This window comes from Oreochromis niloticus, linkage group LG1, assembly GCF_001858045.2.
Source record: "Oreochromis niloticus isolate F11D_XX linkage group LG1, O_niloticus_UMD_NMBU, whole genome shotgun sequence".
Classification (NCBI taxonomy): domain Eukaryota; kingdom Metazoa; phylum Chordata; class Actinopteri; order Cichliformes; family Cichlidae; genus Oreochromis; species Oreochromis niloticus.
Window position 1 is genome coordinate 11709781 of NC_031965.2, and position 26387 is coordinate 11736167.

Sequence of the window (26387 nt, forward strand, 5' to 3'; positions counted from 1 at the left end):
ATCTAATGGGATGAAATGGTATGCAACAGCGCTATAAATAACCACATTCATATGTAATGACAGCTGCTCTGGAATTGTCAAAGAACCTCGCCAATGTCCCACAATTAGTACATTTGGTTTTTCCTTTTATGTAAACCTGAGTGTTCTCAGATGCCCCCACACACATTCAGCCAGTTATCATGACTGAGTTTGAAAAAGCAAAAACAGGCATACACACGCCTTGATCATTTTAATGAATCTCAATCTAACTTGCACATATACCAGTTTGGCTCATGTCTCTCATTCGCAATTAAATTAAAAATAATGTCATCATACATTTCATGTGTTTATACATAACTTGTCTTGGTGTTAAAATACACAGTGAGAGAAGGAGACATTGCGGAGACACTGCAGATACTCTGCTTCTGAAATGCTTCCAGTAGACATTTGGACCATGACAGAAGTGTTATAGCCACGCACATGGACATTCTGGGTTACAAACTGAGTTACAACATGAAAGACTTCTGAACAGTGTCAACAGAACTGGCATGGCCTTACTGTGCAATCTGTAAAGCTCGAACACTGCGTGCCTTAATCCCCATAATTAAAAACCAACAGAATTACAATCTCCCTTATTGAGTTTGAATATTTCTGGACCACTATAGGCACATATATCATGTGCGAATGAACTAAAAGAGATTTAAATTGCCTGAAAGCGGCAGAAGAAAATTGAGCAGAAATATCCACGAGCAATTGCATTCAAGGCAGAGAAAGCAGAAGATTGGCAGGACACTGCAGCCTTGACAGGAGTAATAATTTGCTTGGTAAGGCCAGTTAAAGGTAAACCTGCAGGATACGGTAAAGTCAAGGTCAGCTCGAAAGAGACATTTTTTAAAAATCACCTCAGGGCTTTTACTTTGCCTCTGAACAGCTTTTTTCTTCATTGCCACACATGTTCAACCTTGTTGCAGTCTCTTGACATTTCTGTCAAATTCTTTAGCTGTGTGAGCCAATGTGCTTTACATATTAAATCCCACAGACTTGACCGTCTTAACTCTCTTTTTGGGTCTCAAACAACTTTGTTCCCTTCAAATTTAAAAGTGAGATTTTCCATATATCCCTGAAAGAAAGCCCTTTATATTGGCAACAACCTATTTTTACTGTGACTGAAGGAAAGGCATATTGCAGGAGACGTGTTATTATGCTTAATCTAATCTCCTCCCAAAGCGATGGCAATTCTCTCAATGCAACAGGGTGCTGTTATTAAATCAACATATTTGTCTTAGAGCGCACCAAGAAGCATGCTGTGCACATTCGTGTCTTTAAAGATTTTTAGAAAGATGTAACTGTTTCTCTAATTATTCAGGCATCTAGTAATCATTTCATTATTTTAATTATTTTTAAACAAACTGTGCTACCAGGCCTTAGATTTATGAATTATTTAACTTTGCTCTGCATTTGTATATTCCTTAAAGTGAGACTATATTACTTGAGTGTGTCTGATGACCTGAAACATTTGGTGTCCCATTTCCCCATTTTTAGTTTCTATTTCCGTCTCTCGCTTTCTCGTCTTTTCAGTCAGAAGTCTTGACATTTTAAGAGCAAGACGCTCTGATTGAGGAATAATGATATATGCATATTCAGAACAGAGAGAGGAGAAGAATAACCTCTGCCTCCCTCCTCCCCAAGAGGCTCTTTGTTCTCCTGTCTTTATTTTTTCATCCTGTCATATCTTCTGGAGATTGAGCGATATATACCATCAAAGCCTTTTTGAAACTTCCCACTCTCTCCCAAAATCCTTTTGATTTCCGACAGCACGAGCTGCTTAATATTCCAAACTAGTCGGTGGCCTTTTCAGAGAACTAACAAGGTTCTGAAGATGCAAGTCTTGTCTTCATGTGAAAGGCAGCTGGGGCACAGCCCTCCTCTTTTACAGAGCTCACACCGAGGTGTCTGTGCTGCGAACAAGTTCAGAGCTGTTCGTCAGATGCACAGAGCCCAGAAGGGAATGTTCTCATGTGATTTGTCTTTATACTACATATCAGAAATCTACAAAGAGTCTGTAAAATGACCTGAAGACTGTAAGTAAGAGCTTTGCCATCCTACAACTACAGCCTGCATGCTAACTATGGCTGTCCGCTATGGCATTGTAGGTGCATCTGTCTGTCATCTCTCTCCCTATTTAGATCTGGATAATTTAATAACTGGAAGGTGTTGTTAGCTGCAATCTTGCTCATTTTTTTCCTCAAATCAAGATAAATCTGAATATGTCGATTCTAAGTGAGCAGCGCTATCTGCAGTGACCTCTCGTGGACACCATAACAGTTCAGTTGTGCTAGATACTGAGATAATAAGGTCCCTGAGCCGTGTTGATTGCTGCTGCTTAACTTTGTTTGTGTATGTTTACGCTCTCATTCCCTAACATATCGCTGGCATCTAATGGTCCGCTCTTACTATAACCAGTGTTTGCCTGCTAGCATGAAAAACGGGGTTCACTACAGTCCTGACAGGCAGCAAGGGTATTTGCTGTGCTTCTAAAAACTTCCTAACTCTTATTTACTTTCATCTTGGCTTCCTATTGCAAGCTTGCTTTTTGCTGCCTCCCACTCTGAGACTTATCCTCTCATCCTGTTTTCTTCAGTTTAGAGTTGGAACGCAAAGCAGGAGTGGCTCTCAGAGAGTTTTCCAAGTATCTGTTTTGTATGGCTTGCGCAGTGACTCCACCTGCCTCCCCAGAGTCTGCCTGTTCTTGTTGCCTCAACCTTTAACTGTGTCACTCTGACACTGACATTCCCACGACTGAATGCAAAAAGCATCTCAGAGTGTAGGTGTATTTAAAGGGTAAGTACCTCATGATGCTCCAGGGGAAATCTAGAAGTATGGAGATTTTTTTTAGGGGGGGATTCACAAATGGAAAATTGTTTCTGCATGAGAAAAGGGAGAGAGCAAACAGTGGAGAACAGCTGCACCCAATCTGGGAGTAAGCTGGTGCAACAAAGCTGCATTTCTTTACAAGCACAAAAAAGGGAGTGACACAGCCCATAAATGTATGCAAAGCAGCACTAAATAACATCAGATTTTACTATCTATATCCCTAAACACTTGTGACAACCACAACGCATCTCTCAGCATGTGACGAAGGCCTTCTGAAACCCTCTTTGTTCACTAAATCCAGTATGAAAATTAGCCTAATGTTTTGAGAGTTGGGAGATGTTGGCATGGGACTGGTGCTTTGGGAGAATGTGGCTAACACGGGTGGCTAGCATGGGCCTCCAGGATTGTATAGAAAAGCCCTTCAAGTAAAGATTTTTGTCTTTTTTTGTTGAGGTTTGCTCTGTGCAGATTTAGTTATTTATTTATTTTTTAAAAGTAACAGCAGCTCTAAGTAAAATCATTCTCTTCTGTTATAGCAGACCATATAAGGATGTGCACAGTCCTATTTTTCTGAGTTATCTTTTCAAGGAGTGTTTTGTATATAACAGGTTATTGTGTAAATTTGCCTAAAAAGAGAAGCTTTTGACTCCAGTCCAACCACAGATTAAATCATCTGGAGTATTTCTTTGTAAACATGTATTGCAGAGTGGTTCAGACTATTATTTAGTTTTGGGATATAGATGCGTCCACCAAGCAATTCATTTAGATTATACTATGCAGACTATTTTTATCCAGTGACCTTGGCATCAGCTCATGTTGATTTTATTTATTTATTAAACTGTGCATCAGAATACTTCAGACTTGTGTGCGAGTGTGTGTGTGTGTGTGTGTATATGTGGGCAGAATGGAGTAGATTATTTGTATGATAAGCAATCGCATTTAATCAGTTCGCTCTCCAGCTCTGCAAGCAGAAATCTCAGCTAATTGAGCGCTTCACTTTGCAGACGCAGAATTCTTGGATATTGCTCTGGGCATCAGATGGTCAATGATAGCTGGCTCCATGGTGGCATCCGTGGTGCGATCATTCAATGTTTGGCCAGCCATTGACTCCCCAAAGAAAATGAATGTATTTATGAATGCCCAACAGATGGGTCTCCATCTCGCTCTCTCTCTCTTTCTTTTTTTCTTTTTCACCCTCACAAGTCATGATAGATGGCTGCATGTGTGGTGGCGCCAGCAAATGAGTAGCGACTTGAGTAATTAATGGCCTAATATCATTCTCAGTCAAACCATCATAAAAGAAATATCCTCAGGCTAATGTTCAAAATGTATTCACAGGAGACAGCCATAAAGTTGATGTCCGTGATTCATATGCAAGGTGTCAGCCCCTTGCTTAGGAAAGGTCGATTGAATGGGTCAGTATGTACAGGCTGTGAAAATGGTGTCACCACAGAGCAAAGCCTGGACATGCTAAACAGCCTTAAAGAGGAGTTGGAGTGCTGCTCAGCTTCCTCTGCTCTTGATTACACATCCTTAAGAGATTATATATATTTTTAGAACTCATACTGATTGAGCGTTTAACTTCTTAGAATTTCAAATATTGGTGTTTCTTGGAAAATATCTGTTCTCTTACACAGTGAGTAGTTTATAGCATGGCAGCAGTGCTCGTGTGTAACGTGTGCAAATATCAAAACATCTTTAAAGTGTTTATGATATATATAGCCGCAATCACATAAACATATACTGAAAAAACACAATTGTTTCATTAACTCATTCATCAAGTCCTTCAAAGCCTGTTGTATAAAACCTCATACACAGGATTTCCCCTAGGAAATCGGTCACTAGTGTTAGTAATCAATCACCCCCTGAGCCCAATCAGACAGATCTAGAGTATTTAATCTCTCAATGTAGTAGTCACCTCACTCAGTTGTTGAATACATGACCTTTACTGTTGATGCAGTTCCACAGATCATTTTCCTTGAAGTTCAGTATGCTTCATATTATGTTTTAATTAATTTCATCTGATATAAGTGGATTTTTTTTCCTCCAGCCAAGCCTTTTTTGCCACAATAATAAACCATCTGAGAAGGACAGATAAGGTTTATAGACTCTTAAAACACCACTAAAGGCACCTCTGAGCTCAAGTTTAAACTGTGCTTTTGGTTCCATTTGATGCATGAAACACGTGTTTGTTTCTTTTTCTTTTTTTTTTTTTAGAAACTGGTTATCCACTTTGGACAGAAGGGTTGAGGAGAAGAGATGGAGAAACATAATGGCACCTTCACAGTCATCTTGAAGCATTTAGCACAAGCGCGTGTGTGAGGTTGTCCGTGTGGGTTACGGTGCATGTGCACTAGGCCATCTACAAAGATGCTTATTCAAGCAAAGCAACACTTTATCCAGATGTTCAGAGAGAGATGTATAGAATGAATTGCTGGCATGGCTGTTGCAGGATTAGCTCTGGGGAAAATGAGCTGCTCCAGGCTGATGTTTACTCTCATTTCTTACCATCTGCCTGTAGCACACCTGCCTCTAAAAACATCAGTATCCTCATAAAGTAGCCAGAGAATATTGATTAAGACTCCTGACATTTCTGTCTCCTTTTCACTCAGGCTCGATGGCAGTATGCTTTCTTTTAGATAAAAGGCCACAAACACACATGTTCTGTCCTCCTTTGATGACTCAAGAGTGTCATTGAAATACTTCATTAACGTATTTTCTTTTGTTTCTTAGCCAGGATACATCTTTTATGGCAACTTGTTATAGACCAGCTGTAGCATGAATAGACAGAATTGTGGCACAACAGGTCATCAGTATACTCTATGACGAAAGCTAAAGAGGAAAAAAGCAAAAATATACTTGCTACTAGTTTGAGGGAGTGGTAGCCATCAGATAGTTTTGCTTAAAATGTTCCTGACTGAGTGATCTAGAAGGATCTACGTAGATACCTCAACATCACTGGAACAATTTTACTCTTGTGTAACTGGATACCATTATATTTTAAAATATTGTAATTATTGTGGATTTGTCAGTTTTAAATTGTTAGTGGCCTTGTCGTTCTGCTTCTGTCACATTGCAGTTGGCCGTGCACTGACAGAATGAAGCTCTGCTGGTTTAATTTCTTCAATATCTAATTTAATTGCTCTGTCAATAAGCACTTTTCATAAAAAAGATCAATATATTCTCTTTGACGTAGCGATTTAGTACCTTCTTTAATTTAATAGCTTGCCACTACAGCAGCTAGAAATAAACTAGTAAGATTAATTGCAGAGTGACGTATCCATGTAACTGCATATTTGGACTGATTGATTGGCGTACATTAGTGACCCTGCAATAGCTGCAATTACAAATATGCATCGGTTTTCTTATCGTAATTTATTGTGCATCTGTGTCCGTTGCATTGATTTAAAGTTATAATTTGCCACATTGAGGAGAAAAAAAATAAAAGATACACTGGCTAATTTTGCTGCTCTGTGAAAAGGTGGTATTGAAAAGCTGCTTAGGAGCAATCAGTCATAATTTACCCCAGGAAGCGTTTAGCCAGTTAAAGGATTTCATTTGAGCGATGTAGAGCCTGCTTAAACCAGTGCACAGGAGGAATTCATTCTTCTCTACTATCAGCTAATGCTAACTGAACCTTTCCCATTCACATGTGAGTATTTTAACCTGCCTGAAGTGGGCCTGCAACCAACAGCTGTCTAGTGCATTTCACTTGGTGCATTTTTTGTCTTCATGTGACCCTCAATAGCAATAACAGATTCTGGGAAATGAATTTCAAAATAATGTTTGAGTAACAAGGTCTGCTTATGAGGCTGTGGGTTTTTTGTGGCTACATTAATGACAAATGATTAGAATTGAGTGAAGAGCTCAGTTCAAATAAAAGCAATTCAGTACAGTACATCCCATGAAATCTGTCAGCTTGCATTTAACATGTAAAAAAGATGTTTCTCTGTAGTGTATTTTACTCTTTTACACACCTACACATACATCGTCCTCATCATGCACGCAAAATAAAAAAATATGAGGTCACCTTTGAGAAACAATACTGACTTTTCATGTTTTGTGTCTCCTTTGTTGGTGTTACAGATACTGCAGACAGAAAGTACCAGAAGAGCAAGCCAGGACAGGACGCTGGGTGAAGTTCGACAGGATGTTCAGCCAGTTGTTTATCTCTTTCTAAATGAATAGAAGAGGTTAGTATCACTGTCCTTACAGATGTCACTGTCAAGATTTAGAGTGAGATAGTTATATTTGTGGTCCAGCAAGCACGGACGGAGGAGAGATTGTCCTTTAAATGACATTTTGTGTAAATATTTGGTTCATGCACGCTCCTTGACTGTGACAAGTTTTAACATTGTCGATCATAAAAAAAAAAATAATGAAATTAACCAACACACTCGATGTGCACTAAAACCTCTTCCACATGCAGATTGGTGCTTAACTGCATTACATGGGCAAATTAAATCTGCTCTTATATCCACTGTGAAAAATGGCCTGGTCTCGCTTGTGTGATGAAATTATTAGGCATATCTGTTACAAGCCCCTTTAAGCGCTGCATTTCTCTTCTGAAACACTTTTGATAGCATAGGGAAAGATGGAGCTCTTGGAACTAACTGTTCATTTGCTTGCGTAACAGGTAATTGTGCATCTGTGTGAGGAGAAAGTGCTGGCCTTGAGATATTGAAACACACCCCCATGCAGCCCTGCTTTAAGCGCTAGATAATCGCACAGCATTTCAATCCACGGCTGATGTTTGAGGCCGTAACTTATATCACATTGTAGTGCTGCGTAAGATGTTTTTGTATGTTTTTGAACTTTAAACCAGTTATGCAGTGTTTCTCTTTAGAGATTTAATTATTCTCTTTGGCCCTTATTTTTGGTGAAATCCTAAAAGTGTTACTCTTTAGAATATGCTAAAGCTAAATAATTGATTCAGTACATGGTGTCCATTTAAATCAGTTACTTAAGGAAGTACTGAGAGACCTACATGAAACACTTACATGAAGAACATCTTGAAATGTAGTTTCACATATTCTCACAGCCACATGCTAACATGTAATTAGCATGGAAGCTCTATGCTATGAGTGAAGGCACAAAGTTGGCACGTGAACACCACAAAACAGTTCACAACGACAAATCTGTCCAGACAGTTAAATCACCCTCACCAAGCTGAAGCCAGCTAAAAAAGGCAAAGTGGGCAACGCTAGAGCTAGCCAGCAGCCTCGGTATGAGCAAGGAATCAAAGTGGTTACAAGGGAAATAATGGAGATGAGTAAAAAAAGGCAAAGGGTTGGTGTCTTGTTACCTGGTGTTATAGTTATAAACATGCTGGAAAATTATGTGAGTAACACACATTTGTGTAATTACATACATTTCTTGCACCTGCTTTTGCTTGGTAAGGTAAAATATGTTATATGATATTTTAGGGCTGGGCGGTATAATTTGAAGCATGTGCTGTAACGATATATATTGCGATATATTCTTTTCTTCTTTATATAGATATATGTCAAAATGACTGAACAGTATTGAATGCCATTTTAAGAACATTTATTGTGCAAACATTTTTTTGTTTGTTTGTTTTTTAATTACAAAACTTTTCAAATAATTTTTAAGATGTAATAGATCTTTTTCCAAACAATGTAACACAAAATTCTTAAATAACAAATAACAATGAAGATAAATGCGCAAAAATGTTTGAATAAAAAAATACAAGTAAAATATCAGTAAAACACTAAATTCTAAGTTGTTTAAAATAAAGTGCAAAATGTGCCTTTGGAAAAGATCAGTCTGCTGGTGTGTAGGGCCACCCTTTTTTCTTTCCACTTGACTGACTGGACGTTTGTGGAGGGCGCAGTTTTTGGCTTTTCTCATATTCCAAAATGTGCTTCGTCTCTTCTCTATTACTGTCGCCCGGCGTAATTTGCAGATGATATTTTTCTGCTTAACATCAAACTGCTTAAACCCAAACCAGGTGCATGTGACCGATGTCGCACCGGCCTTCTTCATGAGCACCTCCTCCTTCTCCTCCTCCCCACGTGTAGGCTCCATGCTTGCAGGCACTGCGATGATTTCGACCAAAACAGGCGCAGCTTGATATCAGCGTTATAGTCAAAAATCTCTACCGCTGGCCAAATTCATATCATTTCTACTGTATACCGTTTATACCACCCAACTCTATGATATTTGTACCTCTTTCCAGGAACAGAGTGCTTTATATTCAGTTGTTTCAGCGAGAGCCAATCCTGGTAATTACAGCAGTTTTAGGGAATTTGTAAAATTTAATTTGTTTTGTTATTATGAATAATATTGTTATGAAAATAATATTTTGCATTGAAGAAAAGTAGTAGTTATAAATCAGTAACAGAACAGAAGAGAAAAAGTAAAACAAAAGTAGATTTTTTTTGTTTTTGTGTGCTGGTAATTATAGTTCTGAGAAAAGAAAATGACAGTTGGCGATCAGCAGGTCACACTTCAATCAGTGCATCTCTTCTTAATATAAGCCATACAATGCCATTTCTTCCCATCACTGCTGTCAAGTTATTTGTTCCTCAAAGAAGAAGACCACTAAATAACAGGATAAAATGAATTATTTTTTACTTTGAGTTGAAATTCAGCTGACATTTACTTGACCCCAATAATCTACTACAACTGTACACCATAGGTTAGACTTCATTCCCTTATTTTAGATCCCTTTGCTTCCTTGTGTTTAGTAATCCTGCATTTGTTTCTATGGTATTGTAGCACCAGGCATGACCCTGTATTTTTCTCATCTCCCCTCCATTTGATTAAGAGTTGGCTAAAACTCTCAGCAGACCTCAGTTATAAGCTTTTTAGTAATGACCTGCTTAATCCGCCAAGCAGAGATTAAACACACAGGCGCATTAACTTCAAAGCAGTGCACTCACTTTTCCGCTGCCTCCAAACAAACCTGAATAATTTTGCGTGATGAGGGTTTCAAGGTTTCTCATGTCTGTTTAGGACCGATAGCTGCGATCTACTATTACTGAGTATTTGAAGCGACAGTGATAGGCATACCTTTTCTGGACAGACATAGATATAGGTTTAGGTGCATTTCGTCCAAAACTCAAATGAGGCAGTGGCGGAGTTTGAAATATTACTCTTTCTGGATCACAAAATAAACTTTTAAGATATTTTCAGGCGAGAATGTTGCTGTGTAAACTTCAAATATCTGCTCGATTTATCAAGACATCACATATTTGCAAATTATATATTTGCAAAATATTTGCCTTTTGGTTAAACTGTCAGCAAGGAATTTTCATTTGCACTGTTAAATTTTTATGTAACTTTAATGCACATAAAAAAACAGCTGCTTGTTTAAGTGAAAATACATTGATGGGTTTTTTTTTTTTTTTGCACTAATAAAGTTGTGGAGTTGTAAAGTATTTTGTCTCGCGTCAATTATATCGTCAGTTATATCATTATCACAAATTTTCAAATGTATATTGTGATAAATATTTTTGGCCATATTGCCCTGCCCTAATCTTGATGACGGATTGTTTTATGTTTGCTAATCCTCTGAATAGTTTCTCATGACAGTATAATGTATAATTGATTTTGCATGCAGAGTATAGACTGTGCCTCATATAACGGGCGATACACGCAGTTCTGCTGCATGCTGAGCGGTTCATGGTTAAAGATGTAAGTTGTTTATTTTTCCTGTCAGTTGTTGCCTTGAATTGTTCTGTTGCCTACGCTATCATAATCAGGCTTAAAAACACATCCAGAGTGTACACACACATACACAAACTCCATCACATCTCTGCAGGAGCTAACATGCCTCAGAGCTTCAGCATAAGCTGATAATTTACAGGCAGTCTCAAACCCCTGCCTTACTTTACCCCTGGAGGAAGGCAGTGAAATGCCAGGAGTTTAGTTGAGGCTACAAAAACCTGCACCTCACGCATTCTGGGCTTCTGCTCCAATAGCTCCCCAAGGATATCTCACGAGCACTCAAGCTTTTATTGCTGTGATGACTGCTTGTGACTGTTACCCCTGGAGCTGGAGAAGAAAAACAACTCCATTCACCCATCCGTAAGCCCAACGTCACAACAGTTTTCACTCGGTGTAAATGTTGTACATTCTGCACTGGGGACCTGGACTGAGATTTGTAGTTAGTTTAAATTGAAGTCCCCATTCAAGAGATGTGATTTTTTTTATGGGGGTCTTTAAAAGAAACACCCACCTAATCCTCTGTCATTAGCAAACAAAACTGCAGTATTAAGTACCTGGTAACATTTCCTTACCCTTGTTACTGTAAAGCTTGGTGATAAAGGACTGTAAAGGACATATTAGGGTTTGTTTAACAAAATAAGGCTTCATTCACATTTAGAGATTAATCATGTGTTTATAATCCAGCACAGCTCAAAGGTAGATTTTCAAGCCTCTGATCTGCATTAGCAGCAGTGAATCTGTGTTTTGTTAGACATACGAGTGCCATGTGACCTCAGGGACTCAAGACTGTGAATTTGCTAGACCTGTGTATTTGTGAAGCAGATGTTTTCTCAGGCCGCTACAGTGACAACTGTCAGCAGTATCATTTAGGAGTTTTCAGTTGGGTGTAAAGTCAGATGTGATTTACCAGCAGCTTTTCATTTTACATGTAGTTGCATATACAGTGGCTTTTTATAATATTCTGGTAATTAACAATAACAACAGAATAATATTAATTGTCCCTGTATGTCAGCGTGTGGGTTGTCAGTGAAAAACACCAGTAGCCCATGATTGTATCAGAGACTTCTGTAAGGTTTCTTGAGGCTTTGTGGCACCAACAGAAAACTCCAATCTTTGCAAGTTAAAAAATAAAAGTGCCAATGCCTGACACTGAAAAAGCTGGAGTGTTTGACACATCTGTCAGAAAAAAACAAAAATGATTCAGTTAATTATATTCTTGCACTCAAGTGCAGAGAGTTGCATCTGTGCAGATTCACTGCTCGGTCTGTACCACACGTTTGCTCACATTTGTATTGCAGGGAGCTGTCGGTACATTAATTGGGTGCTGTGTTTGTGATTCCAACATTCGTCTAGTCATGTTGAGTGAAGGGAAAATTAGTTTGTAAAACTACAGGTTTTTGTTCTTGGTATTGTTGGGATGAAGGATACAGATTGAAATGAGAGTTGATGTTGGCAAAAATACAAAACATAATTTCAAAAACAATTTACCTTTGCAAGCTAATAGTGCCATCGTATTATACTATAGAATATGAAGAAAAAGGCTTCACCTGTACTTACAGTCGCTTCTCATTTTCCATAGCCAGAACAGTGGGATGCTGTAAGCTGAAAAGCTGCTTTTGTTTTCCAGTGGCTTTCTCCCTAATCTGTCAGGCATGGAAGACTTTTATCCTCCAACAGGATTGTCTTTCACCTGCTGTCCAGCTGTATCTGCCTGTTGTAAATATACTTTTTAGTGTCGTGTACAGTGTAGTTTTCTTCCAGATCAAAGCGGTGTTATCACCAAAGGGAGTGCATCTATGCAAAACCTCCGGAGCTTATCCGATAACCAGTGGATTACACAGATGTGTATCGTATAAACAAGTCCTCAGAACGGCTTTGGCTGATCTTCCACCTCCATGCCCTGTGCATGATAAACTAAGTAACAAATGCAGCTTTCTTAACCATTACTATAATCTTAATATCTTTAAGGTAATGCTTTAAGAAATAAACTCCATCAAATACAATCGATGGAGTTTATAGTGCTGAATTTACTCAGCTGTCCCCCGCTGTTGTCATTCATCAATACCATACAACTACTGCCTGTTCTGCTGTGTCATAGCAGCCATTCATTTACATTAATTCATATGGAAGACATAAACATGAGTCTTTTCAATGATAATTAAAAAACACTGTTGTCTTTTGTTTATTTGTTTCTTTTTTCTGATGAAAACAGAGAGATGCTGATAGATGGAAGTGAATTTGGGTCAAAATACACCAGAGACAATGCAGCTAGTGTCTGCATAACGAAGTGTTGTTTTTGCCTTGTAATTAACATAGCGGCAGAGATGATTTGCAAAGAAGTTCATTTGTGGAAACGGAGTCGAGGGAACAATAAATCAAAGTAATTTTTTTTGTGTGTCAGCTTGGTTTACATACTGTAATACAGACAGTTCACATTTTTCATTTGGACGGTGTTTTCCAATAAATATAAAGCTTCTTCTGACTAAGCGGGGATTCAGACAAAAAGCAGTCCTGTGTTCTGACACAAAGTAACAGATTCATTTGTTTAAAGATTAACTGGAAGTCAAAGCAAAAGGTAAACATTTGGTCTGTAAATTATGAGCTCATTTTATATTTCTGCCATGATCAAGACAAAAGAAAAATCATGGTGACAACAGAGAAAACAGGTGGGCGTGGCTTACATAAGGTGTTTTGATGTGCTCAGGAAGGTGCCCTGCTTCACCTGTTGTGGAAAGACAGATGCCCGTTCTTAAAAACTGTTAACTTTCTGATTTAAACATGCTTGATGTTGCAAGTGCTACACCACTCTTTCACTGATAAAATTTCAACACTGTCTACTCATTTTTCTGTTTATATTTATTGCCAAGAATTTGATGGAAATTAAGTTTTAGATTCTAAGGAGGGCATGCTTTCCAGTTTCTAAGAATAAACCGTTTTTAAGTCTCTCAGTTTTCTCCATCTCTGCTGTTATTTACAGTTTTTTAGGGGTTTTTTGGCTTTCTACAGCTAGTCCCAACCTTACAGAAACTTTGCAAATGCTTATTTGGGTGTAAGACGTGGCAGAGTGCGAGATCTCCTCAGACAGAACATTCATGGTTTGTGATCCGTAAACAAACTGCATCTTGTAATTTGCTCACCCGTGACATTAACCTCTCTTCCAGTGCGCCTACTGTTCTAGCGTGAAGATGTAAATTACATTTGAGAAATGGGACATGCCTTTAGGTAAATCAAGTGAGCAAGAGGTTTTAGGATACTCCTCATGCTGCCACGCTTAAAGCCCGTGTATATCCACCTTTAGCCCGAGCCTCAACGCTAGCAACAAATCACTATAAAAAGAGCCATTTATTTATAGTTGGTTTCCTTGACAGGGCTGTTTCTACTTATCTTTCAGGGTGCAGGCCCCAGTCTTTCCGCCTCACATTTTCAGCATTGTCAGAGCTCCCATCAGCCTCATCTTTTATCACTGCACCATGCTGTCATTTTTCTAAATATCAGTGATGGTTTTTAACGTGTGGCAGTAAGTTACCAGCCGCAGAGATGCACCAAAGTCTTTTCTTTCTTATAAAATCCAGCTGAAAACTTTTTCCATCCAGTAATGGAGAAAATACTCCTCCCCCCCCCGGCCGTGCATGGAGCCGCAGCTTCATCTGCTACAGCATGCGTTCCTTCTGTGTTTGTATTTCAAAGCATTTTTTCGTTGCGAGTAATGTAGCACTTTAACTTTCTTAAGAGGCCACTAGTGTGATTATTTGACTTTGCAACGCTACAGAAGATTACTTTTGTCCAATTAATGCCCATTGATTGAGCTGACCTTCAGTTGTGGCTAGTCTAAGCTGAGATAGTGAAATGAACTTGGCGAATAATGATTTTCTCCCTCTCCCTCCTCTGTCATCACAGGACAGGGCGCTGTCATCAGTGTAATAGTAAATCCTATCAGCAGTAAGCTGTAATTAGTGTGGAGGAAGAGGAGAGACCTAAGGATGTGTATTGATTTCTTGTTTGCTTGGCGAAAATGTCAGAGACACACAGAGGACATGAAAACAGAAGACTGATGCAGAAAGTAACACGTCTGATTTGCATGCTGCTTTTTAATTCAAAATCTGAAAAGCAGCATATCAACCAAAGTGCACCCAGATAGTTTACTGTAATAAATTTAACATCCATAAGGTGGAAATGCACAGAGCACATAATTTGATACAGAATATAAATGATAGTGACAGTAACCTTTATGTAGATTCAATTAGGGGGGGAAATATCTCTTAAGACTGGAATCAAAAATGTCAATTTAAGACATGAGAGATGGTTTAAACCTTTTGAAAGGGTAATTGAGGAGCGCCTCTAGGGGACCTGCAATATGGCCTGAGCAGGATGCAATGCTTTAAAATTAAACAAAATGACCTTAAATTACATTTTGTCTGCAGCGACTGATGGTAAGCCAGCATCAGAAGGATATGGTTTGTTTTGCCTCTATTATTTATCTAAGGAGAAGTTGTGCATTGTCATGATGGGAAATGCATGTCTGATGTATTGAGGTTAAGTGATCATAAAGGTGTGGCTTTGATTTTTAAGAGTTTTTTGCAGTGTTGTCCTCATTTTGTTTCATTATAAATCCAGAGTCACATCTGTTACATCTGTGCTCTTTATCCAGTCCTAAAGGTCACTCACTGCTTAGACAGAGACACCGTTTAAGGAGAAGTATGACAGTCAAAGAGTGATGATCTGAAATCTGTGAGAGAACTTTGCAGCAAATATTGTTGTACAAGTGTAACTTCAAGGGAGGTAGACTTTTTGGCTTAAGTTTTGACTTCACCATATTTGACTGTTTATTCTATAGATCCAATGTTTTTTTTTAACTCAGTGACCTTCGATAAGTGCCTGGAGGTGTTTACTAAAGGACTTTGGTTTAGTTCAGCTCAGGTCATTATGAGATGGACTTCTCCCACCTGGCACTAACCCACTACCAAGAACCGTCTGCTCTTCACTACACCCTCATCTTATTTATTTATAGGTTTTTAGTTCAATTATATTTAGAAATTAAAGAAATTTTCAGTTTAAAATACAAGATATATTTTTAGTTTGGTCATAATCTTTTTTTAAGATACTAGTAATTGTAGTAACTGTGTTGCAAGCAGTTTTGCCCCTGATACCTGCATTGTCCAAATTAATGATAATTATAAGGATGTTTGCTGTAGTTCAGTAAGCCCTGGTGTTTCTTGGGCAGGAGCTATAACTTCCCGGAGTCTCTGCTGGTTGCTTGGCAACTGCTGCTGGCCAAGAAGTAGCCCAGCATATATGTAAGCTTTTGTGGGAGTTAAAAAGCTATAACATTATTATTAGTTAGATTTAAAGGTTCTGCTTGGTGGATTCTGTGATCTGAGCCAGGCGAGCTACTTCCCAGTTTTCAGACGTGATGTAGACTTAAGCTGCCTCTTGCTGCACGGAAAGCTCAACATATTGTACTACCCCTTCATATGCAGGTGTGCTGATTAGAGGAGTTTGAGTTGCAGTGAAGACCAATATTGACTCGATTCAAAAGGGAGGGGGAAAATAAAAATCGGTTAGACTACGCAAACTTAGTTTTTCTTCACATTGTTCAGTCTTAATTACAGCATGAATGTACTAGCTCTGTCTTCAGGTGCTCGTGACTCATCCACGGCAACACGGTCTCCTCACCAGACAAAAGTGGGTAAAACTCTGGGTTTGACACAAATTACAACATGTCATCTATTTAGGGAAAATTGTTCCAAGCAGCTTTCACTCAGGTTTATCTGGAGTTTGATGATCTGGTGAGAGAATCACTGGAGAACAGCAGCACTTTACACTCTCCAGGCACTTACAAACTGTGATGTTCACCATAAAGCTTTAGTGTTATATGCTAGATTGTATCTTTTACTAGTTTCGCTTGGTTATGTTCTGACTTTTTTTAGTACAATAATGACCTCATTCCATTTATCTACTCAGTGCAAGTGCTATTAATGTGAATCAGCTGACTTTACTCATTTGTAAAATTGAAGTCATTGTAGAAGATCAGGGCAGTTATGTTACTCACATGCACTTAAGTAACCACTTTAGTCAACTCTCTCCATTAAACCGATTGTAAACGAGGAACAAGGTTTCAGTGATGGCGGTGTGGGATTACAGATTTCTCCTGCACACAGCTGATGTCGCGGCCATGTGTTTGGCACCACGGGATGAAAAGAAAGCTCACACAGCAGTGCGATCCTTGTAAACTTTTCACCGTCTATAAATTTCAAATGGATTCTTGCAAAAAGAGAAACAAACTCACAATATAGTTTCTTTCCTTCTTCCTCCAGTTGCTCAGATGAAAACACCTTTTTTATAACTTTGGAGGAGAAAACATGTCTGATGCAGTTCTGCTTTATTATAAATGCAGATTTTAGGTGTGTGCAGGTTGCTTTTTAACCTAGAGCATAAAGTGCAGGCTGCTGGTGTATAATGGCAGAAGTTAAGTATAAATATATTTGCAGGCTACTCTGACTCCAATGAGAGTCTTCTAATGAGTTGTTTTTGTTTGTGCCATACAGGCAGGTTGTGACCATGCGCTGCCTGGCTGCTCGGGTGAACTACAAGACCCTCATCGTTATCTGCGCCCTCTTCACACTCATCACTGTGTTGCTGTGGAACCGCTGCTCTAGTGACACCTCCATACGCTTCCTGCCCCGTGCTGCCCCGGTGGCCACGATTTCTCAGATCGGCGATGCTAGCATCAGCAGCCAGCAGCATCCCCCGCAACCTCCCGAGCCCCCGCCTGTTGTCGGAGTTGTCGGGGGGATCAAGTATGAAGAAATTGACTGCTTAATCAATGATGAATCGACTGTCAAAGGCCGGCGAGAGGGGGGAGAAGTCTACCTGCCCTTCTCTTGGGTGGAAAAGTACTTTGAGGTGTACGGCAAAATAGTGCAGTACGATGGCTATGATCGTTTTGAGTTTCAGCACAGCTATTCAAAGGTTTACGCCCAGCGTGAACCCTACCACCCCAATGGAGTCTTCATGTCGTTTGAGGGATACAACGTGGAGGTCCGTGACCGGGTCAAGTGTATCAGTGGAGTGGAAGGTAAGTCTTGTTTGTTTAGGTTTCGATTGCACGCAGGTTTCAGGTTTTAAATTCCTGATGGAGGTGCTCATGCATCTGAATATTAGTGTTCCTTCTGTTGTTGAGATCCTGCTGAACCAAGGCTTTCCACAAGTAGTGTCTGATGTGTGTAGCCAAGATGAACAGCTCATCTTATAAGAAAAAATAAAAGAGACCAAAAACTCTTAAAAAAAACAAACAAACAAACAAACATCTCAGAGAAATGTGTGACTTGTTTAAGTAAGCATATTGCTGTAAAATGGCACATTGTAAATTACCTGTTTAAACAGTGAGGCGAGACTTGATTAGCAAGATGGGCCAGATTTCAAAAAGATTTCCAGAGCACCTTCTCACTCTCTGCCACCCGGTTCCAAACACCTTTTGCCTTTCTTTAACACTAACACTGTTAAATAGGATTTGTGTCGACTCCATTAAAAATGTTTCTTTTCTTCACTCATTGTCAGTATTAGCCTGTATTGATACAAGCAGCTGGGGCTCTGATAAGTGGCCGTATCCCTCCATGTTCCTCTATGCTTCTGGTCTGTCCTCAAAGTTGTTTTCTTTTGAAGGTTCCTTTTAAGATAATGGCCAGGAAAGATCAATAGCTCATTTTAAAAGGCTATTAGTTGAAACCACTTTGTCATCAATATAGTTCTGTTCCTCGCTTGCTTGAAGAAGTAGCTCTTTGTACTTGCTTGAAATTACAAAATAGATATTTATTATCTTTCTTTTTTTGTCAAATAGCTACAGTCACAAAAAAGGGGAAAAGGAGATCGTGTCGGCTATGAACACAGAATATGTTGTTTGTTTTTCCCCCAAAAAATAATCTTATAAATCCAGACATATCAGTGTTCTTATTGGAAATGACAGAAGCAGGAGGTAGAGGATTCACAGTTAGTCGGCCACAGTTTTGAGTCCTTTACCCATCTTAGAAGAAAGCTCTTGTGGTGGCGGGTAAATGTGAGGAGGAAATGTTCAGTAGCAAAATGTCAGGTGCAGAGGTAAGCTTGATGAATAATGATGGCTACTGTCTGTGAGAGCAGTTTCACAGCAGCAAATTAGTTTTCGTTTTTTTAACTTGTAGCTGTAGCTGCTGAAATGGAAAGTGCAAATTCCCACATGTTATTTTATTTTATTTTTTTACATCACGATTGAAGTCTTCCCCCCCATCTTTCGTCGAGACTTATTTTAAATTCTTATTTCAAATTCTCCATAAACTCTTTAAGAGATTGTTTCAAGCAAAACAGTAGAGAATAATGACATTAAAAGGCTTGGGTAGGTCAGAAGGTCACATTTAAAGCTATAATTCTGTTATGTTTATTTGGTTTTCAGCAATTTCTCTTTTGTTTTTATTAGTTCTGCAACTTAGCAATATTTTAGTTATCACATTAAATCATTGATTATTTTCTCAGTTTGTCCACAAAGCACAGTGAGTTGCAATCAAAGCACTTGTTTTGAGAGCCTGACCGATGCAGGCTGTGGGTTATAGAAACCAATTTTTAAGCACTAAAAATAATTCAGTGCATTCAGTATTATGGGTTATGTGTCCTATATACAGTCATGTAAAAAAGAGAGTGGAAAAAATGATTCAGTGGCTTGTAGAACCACCTTTAGCAGCAATAATTTTGAATCATTTTCTTTATGACTTGATAAATCTCTCAGATGTTGTTGTGGAAGAATTTTGGTCTACTGTTTTTTTTCTTACAGCTTTGCCTTAAGTTCACTGACGTTTTTGGGCATTCATTTATCCACAGTTCTCCTAAGGTCTCGCCGCAGCACTTCAGCCTGATTGAAGTCTGGAATTTGACTGGATCACTGCAACACCTTGATTCTTTTCTGTTTCAGCCACTGTTTGCATCATTATCCTGTTGTATGACCTAATTTCAGCCAAGCTTTAGCTGTCTGACAGATGGCTTGACATTTGACTCTGGAATACTTTGAGTTGATGAGGAACTCCACTATATACCAATGACTGCAGGGTGCCCAGGTCCCGTGGCTGCAAACAAGCCCAAGGTGGCTGTGTTTTTGCCAAACGTGGTGACGTTCGTTCTTGTCGGACGTCTTCATTTTGTTTTTCCAAATGACATTGTTCCAGAAGTAATGTGGTTTTTTCTGATGCAGCTCTGCAAACCTAAGCTGTGCTGCCATGCTCTTCTTAAAGGAAAGAGGCTTCCTCCTGGCAAACAAGTCATACTTGTTCAATCTTTTTTCTAATTGCACCATCATGAAGTTTAAAATTGAACATGCTAATTGAGGCCTGTAGAGTCAGAGTTGTAACTCTTGGGTTTTTGCAGTTTTTCTGAGCATTATACAGTCTAACCGTCCACTAGATTTGAAGGGATATCCAGCCCTGGGTAGATTGTGGCATTGTGTTAACCACCTAAATACTCCAGCAAGCTGACAAAACTTCTATTTTTAAAGAAGGCTCACATTTGCTGATCAGTTAATCATCTTCATTTGATCAGCAATTCCTATAGAAGCAGTACTTAGTTGGCTACTGTCTGATCTGTCTAATCCTGAAGTTAGTTGTTTAGCTGTATGTATGTGTGTTGATATATGCAGGACAAGTACATACTTACTGCACACACAATTTACCAAGGTCACTTAATGAAGCTCCAGGCTTCTTCCTGTTTATTCCTTCACATGTACAAGCACAAACACCAGTGTTCTACTTAACATTTTTTACAGGTGAAAATAGGCGTTCATTAATTAGCCTGTCACATTCAGATTTACCGCAGGGCTTAAACAAGGTCATGAAAGATTTTTCCTCAGTGCACCCCTGCGAACCATGAAAAGGTTATTTAACAGCACCAGTGTTTTCATAGAGATTTTACTCAGGCAGGCTGACAAAGTATATTTAGTGGCCTATTTTAGCCTTTTTTCTTTTTTTATTCTTATTTTAGAATCTGGCACAGTGAATGAGCCCATCCACAATCTAGTCTTTCCCATATATCGATTTATTTGAGGCAGTTCACCCCCACGATTTAAAGGTGAGACGGGTGGAAAAACTAAAGGAGAAACTTGACCTGACCTTAAACATACATGGGGGCAAGTGGGGGGATAAAGTGTTTCTCTTATGGTGTGAGGTCTATTTGATGGTTTGGGTCCCCTTGGTGCCTTAGAGGAGAGGGTCACTTCAATTTATTACAAAGTTGTTATAATGATAAACTGGACATTGGTTGATTTGCCTACCACACTGAGCTCACCACCCTGCACAAAACAAATATCATTTACAGACCCTCACACATTAACTTTATTTATCAATAGGAGGTTTGTAATGTTATAGAATAGTAACTTTATAATTAAGACTGGTTATGAGCAATATAAATAGCCAACACAGCAGGAGACTTCCGCTAATTTGTGCATGGAAACAAATGGAAAGCATTTTAGAAAGGTAGATTTTTTTCCCCCCCTCATTAATGATGTATTATTTCACTCACTCACAACTCATCTGCTGCTAATCAGATGCTATTAATCATGTTAATTTTTATGACCTGGCCCACCCGCTCTGCTGATTAACTGCAGTGCCAGAGGATGTTACTGCGATCAGCACATCACTTTCAGCTTGTGATGAGATGGCTGACTGCCGTCGCCAGCTGCAGCCCAAGACAAAGAGGACGCAGCTGAGTATATTGATAAGTAATGCATTTGTCAGAGTGCACAGTCACAAAACCCATTGGCTATCATCTCATAATTTAGCCACAAGGGACAACAGCCAGTGTTTCAGGGCTTCATTTGCGACCAGCCAATGACAGATAACGACTATCTGGGACAAAACGTCCGGTTTCATATGCTGGTGAATTTTACAGTCCAACTATGAATGCAGGCGTATTTTAAAAGGCATTAACTGATCTTCTTTGTTTTTTTACTCAAGACTGAACATTTACTTGCTTGCATACAGAGACTGCTTAAATGTCAGGGTCAATAAATCCTGACATGCAAGTGGAAGTTCTTTTTGGCTTCCTTGCTTACAGATAGTAAACACAAAATGCAGTTTTTAAATGAAGGTATTTATAATTAAGGGGGAAAAAATACAAACCCACATGGCCCTGTGTGGAAAAACTGACTTCCTCTAAACCTCCTCTGACTTCCTCTAATGACTGGTTGGTCCACCCTTAGCAGCAACAACCGCAATCAAGCGTTTGGGATAACTAGCAAAGAATCTTTTACAGCGCTGTACAGTGGTCCCTCGTTTATCGCGTTCCAAAAATAACCCGCAATAGGTGAAATCTGCAAAGTAGCCAACTTTCTTTTTTTCAATAATTATAGATGTTTTAAGGCTGTAAAACCCCTCACTACACACTTTATACACTTTTCTCAGACAGGCATTAACATTTTCACACTTTTCTCTCTTGTTTAAACACTCTCAAAGTTAAATCCTTCATAGAAAAATAAGTCCAGTATTATAGAATGAAACCAAAGACACCCGCGGTTGCCTTTGACGGTGCAAAACATTTCATTGACATTGTTGTGTTTGTTGGGGAGAAAACTTACAAACATACAGTACAGCACTTCAGAGTCACACTGCTAGCGACCGAAGATTTATGTAAATTTGACAAGCTGAACGCATTCTGTACTGTACAGGAGACACGGCACGAGATTGATTGACAATGGTCTACAGCCAATCAGGACGCAGAACACAAAGCGCTGTAAGAAACGGGGAAAAAAAGAAAGCATGTAGAATTCCACCCAAAAAAAATCTGTGAAACAGTGAGACGGCGAAAGGTGAACCGCGTTATAGCGAGGGACCACTGTACAGGAATTTTGGCCCACTTACCTTTGCAGAATTGTTTTAATTCACCCACACTGGAAGGTTTTCAAGCCTTTACTGGTGTGTTTTGGATCATTGTCCTGCTGCAGAACCCAAATACACTTCAGCTTGAGGTCACAAACAGATGGCCGGATATTCTCCTTCAAGATGTTTTGGTAGACAGCCAGGATTCATGGTACCATTTCCCATTACCAGGACCTGAGGCAGCAAAACAGGCCCAGACTACCACCACCACAATATTTTACCACAATATTAGCTTTTGTCACATCAGTCCACAGAGTATTTTCCCAGATCTCTCAGGGATCATCAAGATTTTTGGGGGGGCAAATGTGAGATGAGTTTTTGTGTTCTTTTTGGTCAGCAGTGCTTTTCTCCTTGAACTCTCCCATGGATGCCTTTTTTCCTAATCTCTTTCTTATTGTTGATTCTTGAACTTTGACCTTAACTGAGACATGTGAAAGCCTGCGCTTCTTTAATGATGTTCTGGGGTCTTTTGTGACCTCCTGGATGAGTTGTCATTGTCCTCTTTGAGTAATTTTGGTCAGCTGTTCACTCCTAGGACGTTTCACCACTGTTTCAAGTTTTCTCCATTTGTGTATAATGGCTCTCACGATGGTTCACTGAAGTCCCAAAACCTCAGAAATAACTTTGTAACCCTTTCCAGACTGGTAGATGTCAGTGACTTTGTTTCCCAGGTGTTTCTTTAGATTGTGGCATGATGTGTTGCTTTCTGAGATCTTTTAGCCATCTTCACTTTGTCAGACAGGTTCTGATTAAGTGATTTCTTGATTCAGCAGGTCTTTCAGTAATCAGTGTCTTTAGTGAAACTAAACTCAGATTTCCAAATAATGTGGGTAATTAAAGTTAATTCATGATTTAACAAGTACACCACTGTAGTTAATACTCTGCAGTAACACAACCTTAAATCACGTTCTGTCTCATTTTTGTCTGGTATGTTTTTTCCACCTTCCTCTATCCTCTCCTATGTTGATTGTTTTAGTGCAGACCAACGTCACTCCAATATATGCACAAGGAAAGAGCCCTGTGTCATGACAAATTAAATCAAAATACAGGTTGGAGTCATTCTTTTGATCTGTGTAATTATCCACTAGCCTTCCACCTACAGCATATGCTGCATTTAGAGCAAGTTCTTATACACACTTGCAGAAATTGTAATGTCCATGTGAATAAACAGAACATCATTTCCCTTAAGTGCTTCTTGATGTATTCAGCTGAAATACACAGCCATGATGCAAAAGTTAAAGCTGCATTAAGCCTTTTTTAGTTATCATACGGTAGAATTGCAACAAAACTTCACAGAAACACATCCTTAATATATCATTCATTTATTAAATTGTTAGTAACTGTTTTCTACTTTATTTAAGCTCCCAAGAGAAAAACATGAAAATCCCACTGGCATCATATGTCTGACAAACTGACAAAGAAGGCACTTGAATATTCACAGATATATTTATTTTCTTTAGCTCTGCTTTAGGCAACCACCAACATCTTTACCTTAAGCTCCTACTTGCTGAATGTTCTCCATCAATGTACTTCGGCTGTCTTGACAGTGAGTTATTCTGAGGTGTTTTCTAAAAAAATATTTCATTTAGACAAAGCTAAAATCTGCAAAAGTGCTTGAAATCCCTCTAAGTTCAGCACAACAACAAGTTACAAATTACCGGGGGTGGTTCACTGTTTAATATTAAAGATTTTACTCAGTGGAGCTTACATATTCCTGACCTGTTAGAGGTCAAAAACAAAGCTTTTGTTTGGTTTTTTTTAATGAGAGGAAAAAAAAATCCCGAAAACATTTTGTATCAGTTTTCCTCTCCGTGTAAATTCCAGTAGGCGTCGAGCCTCAGAACCTACTGCAATTTACAGACCAATCTTTTTCTAGAAAAGTCTGCTCTTTGGAGTCAGGAAAATATATGGAGGCTTAACAGTCATTTCCATATGGATTACTTGGTGTTATGCAGTGGGTAGCACAGCGTTAGGATTTTGACAGTCATTTTCCTTAAGTTGTCAAGGGAGATGCCGGTAACAAGCCAGGCAGGGAGTTAAGGCATGGTATGGCAGTGTGTGGGGGAATGTATAAACGCGTACAAGCTGTCTTTCTGGGCTCTTATTTATGGACAGTATAGTGAAATATCAGTTCTTGGGGCATCGCTGCATCCTTTGTGCTTGTCTCTTGAAATCTAAACATTAAAATAAGTTCCTGACAGGTTATTAACAGAGTTCAGTGCATCGTCGGGTCAAATCAGACACCACATGAACTTGTTCAGTGCCTCCTAACTTGTTTATACTGCCATCCAAAATTAAGAGGAGGAGGATAATTGGAGCAGTCAGATGGCACGTATTTATTGAAGCCGTGTGCCCCCGATTAATGTTAGCTATTAAAAATATTTTAGTCGTGCATGTTGCGACCCACTAATGCGTGAACTTTTTAACACAAGAAAAAAGAAGTGCATCGTGATAAAGCTGTTATAAAGCATAACTGTTAATTTAAGCATGCCTCACGGGGTTCAAAGCACGTAATTGAGTGGTACGGGTGGGGGTGTTGGCGGCAGAGCTTTAGCTCTGCTTGACCTGCTGCAGCAAGGACGGACTGCTCACACAACTTATTGATGGCCACTTCTATGTCACGTTGACTTTTGAAAGGGAAACCATGAGTGCAGGCACGTGGAAAATCCTCTGTGGATTGGAGTGAATGTGTGCGGCTAGGCTGCGCTGGAAACACTGCGGGGAGCAGCTGAAAATTGTGCCACATTTTCTGCCTGTCAGTGTGACTGCCAGTCTGCAGTTAAGAAGAAGAATTCTCTCTGAAATAATTCTTCACACTTACGCACATGCAGCCCGTGAAATGTAAGCTATTAATCTCTTAAGAGCTATTTGTGTCAAGTTTTCTACATGCAGAAGTAAAGACTGTAAACAGAACATGTGGTCAGACCCCTGCGAGTGTGCTTCGTAATGGATGGGCAGCCATTGGTTACTAATACCTGTGTTTTTGAATAGAACATCAATAAGTCCTTGTTGCTGCATTAACTCCTGGTGCAGTGTTTGTTTGGGAACCCTGTGCAGAGGATCAATCGAGGTGGAGAGGTTTCGATAAATCTCCTTGCTGCCAAGTAAAAGGCAGAATTGTGTGTTGAATAAAAGGAGAATAATTAGAGTTTCTTTGTATATTTAATGGGGGTAAGAACTGAAAGACTGCTGCATGATCCTACTTTGACCAGAGTGTGCCTGTATGTGTGCAAATGGATTTTTTCCTTTCTACGTGTGTGAATAATCATCCATTGTCTTTTTAACTGCTGTTGAAATTGCCTGCTCTTTTTTTTTTTCTTATTTGTGAGCTGAGTTTTATGTGCAGAGGGTCCTGTAATAAAAACGTAGTGTCATTATTAAAATTGGGCATTTGCAGTTTTTTCAGTCATAAAAAGATTGAGCTTGCTTCCTGAGTTGGTGTCGGGCAGCTGGACTTCTACACTGTACAAGAGGAGATACTAAAATGGACTTGCTATGTATGCAGTGGTGATTAGTTTAGAAGGAGGCGGCGTATTGTCAGCCCTAATCGGAGTTTATTACATTCTTCTTAGAAGGATGGGGTTTGGGTAGCACGTGTGCATTCCCTGTCACAAGGTCTTAAAATGAGCTATCTGTTAATCAGAGTGATTCTCCTGGCTGAGCTATTTTTGGCTGCATGAACATGGAAGCTCGCCTCCAGTGAAATGCAATAGATTAGGTTGAATTTCACCACACAGTCTAATCATTTATTGTAGCTGGTGGTATTTATTTTCAAGCCTTTTTCTTCTACTCTCAGACAGTTTTGTTTTTGTTTTGTTTTTGTTTTACTAAAGGAGTATTTTTTTTATTGCCCTAGCCGGCCTCTAGTCTCCAGGAGATGAGAAGTTCTAAAATTTATAGTGTTTGTATTAATATTTAATTTTGCACCAGTTTCTTTTATACTGTGGTTATGAA

General features: G+C 39.2%; 1 protein-coding gene across 1 annotated transcript in view; it reads left to right on the forward strand.

Annotated features, from left to right (window-relative positions):
• The window catches only part of glceb (glucuronic acid epimerase b), a 55104-nt gene that overhangs the window by 16756 nt on the left and 11961 nt on the right, over positions 1 to 26387 (forward strand). The window contains exons 2-3 of the mRNA XM_003456741.5: positions 6940 to 7046; positions 17091 to 17620. Coding sequence (XP_003456789.1) covers positions 17104 to 17620 — 517 coding nt within the window. The 5' untranslated portion in view covers positions 6940 to 7046; positions 17091 to 17103. The remainder of the gene's footprint in view (positions 1 to 6939; positions 7047 to 17090; positions 17621 to 26387) is intronic.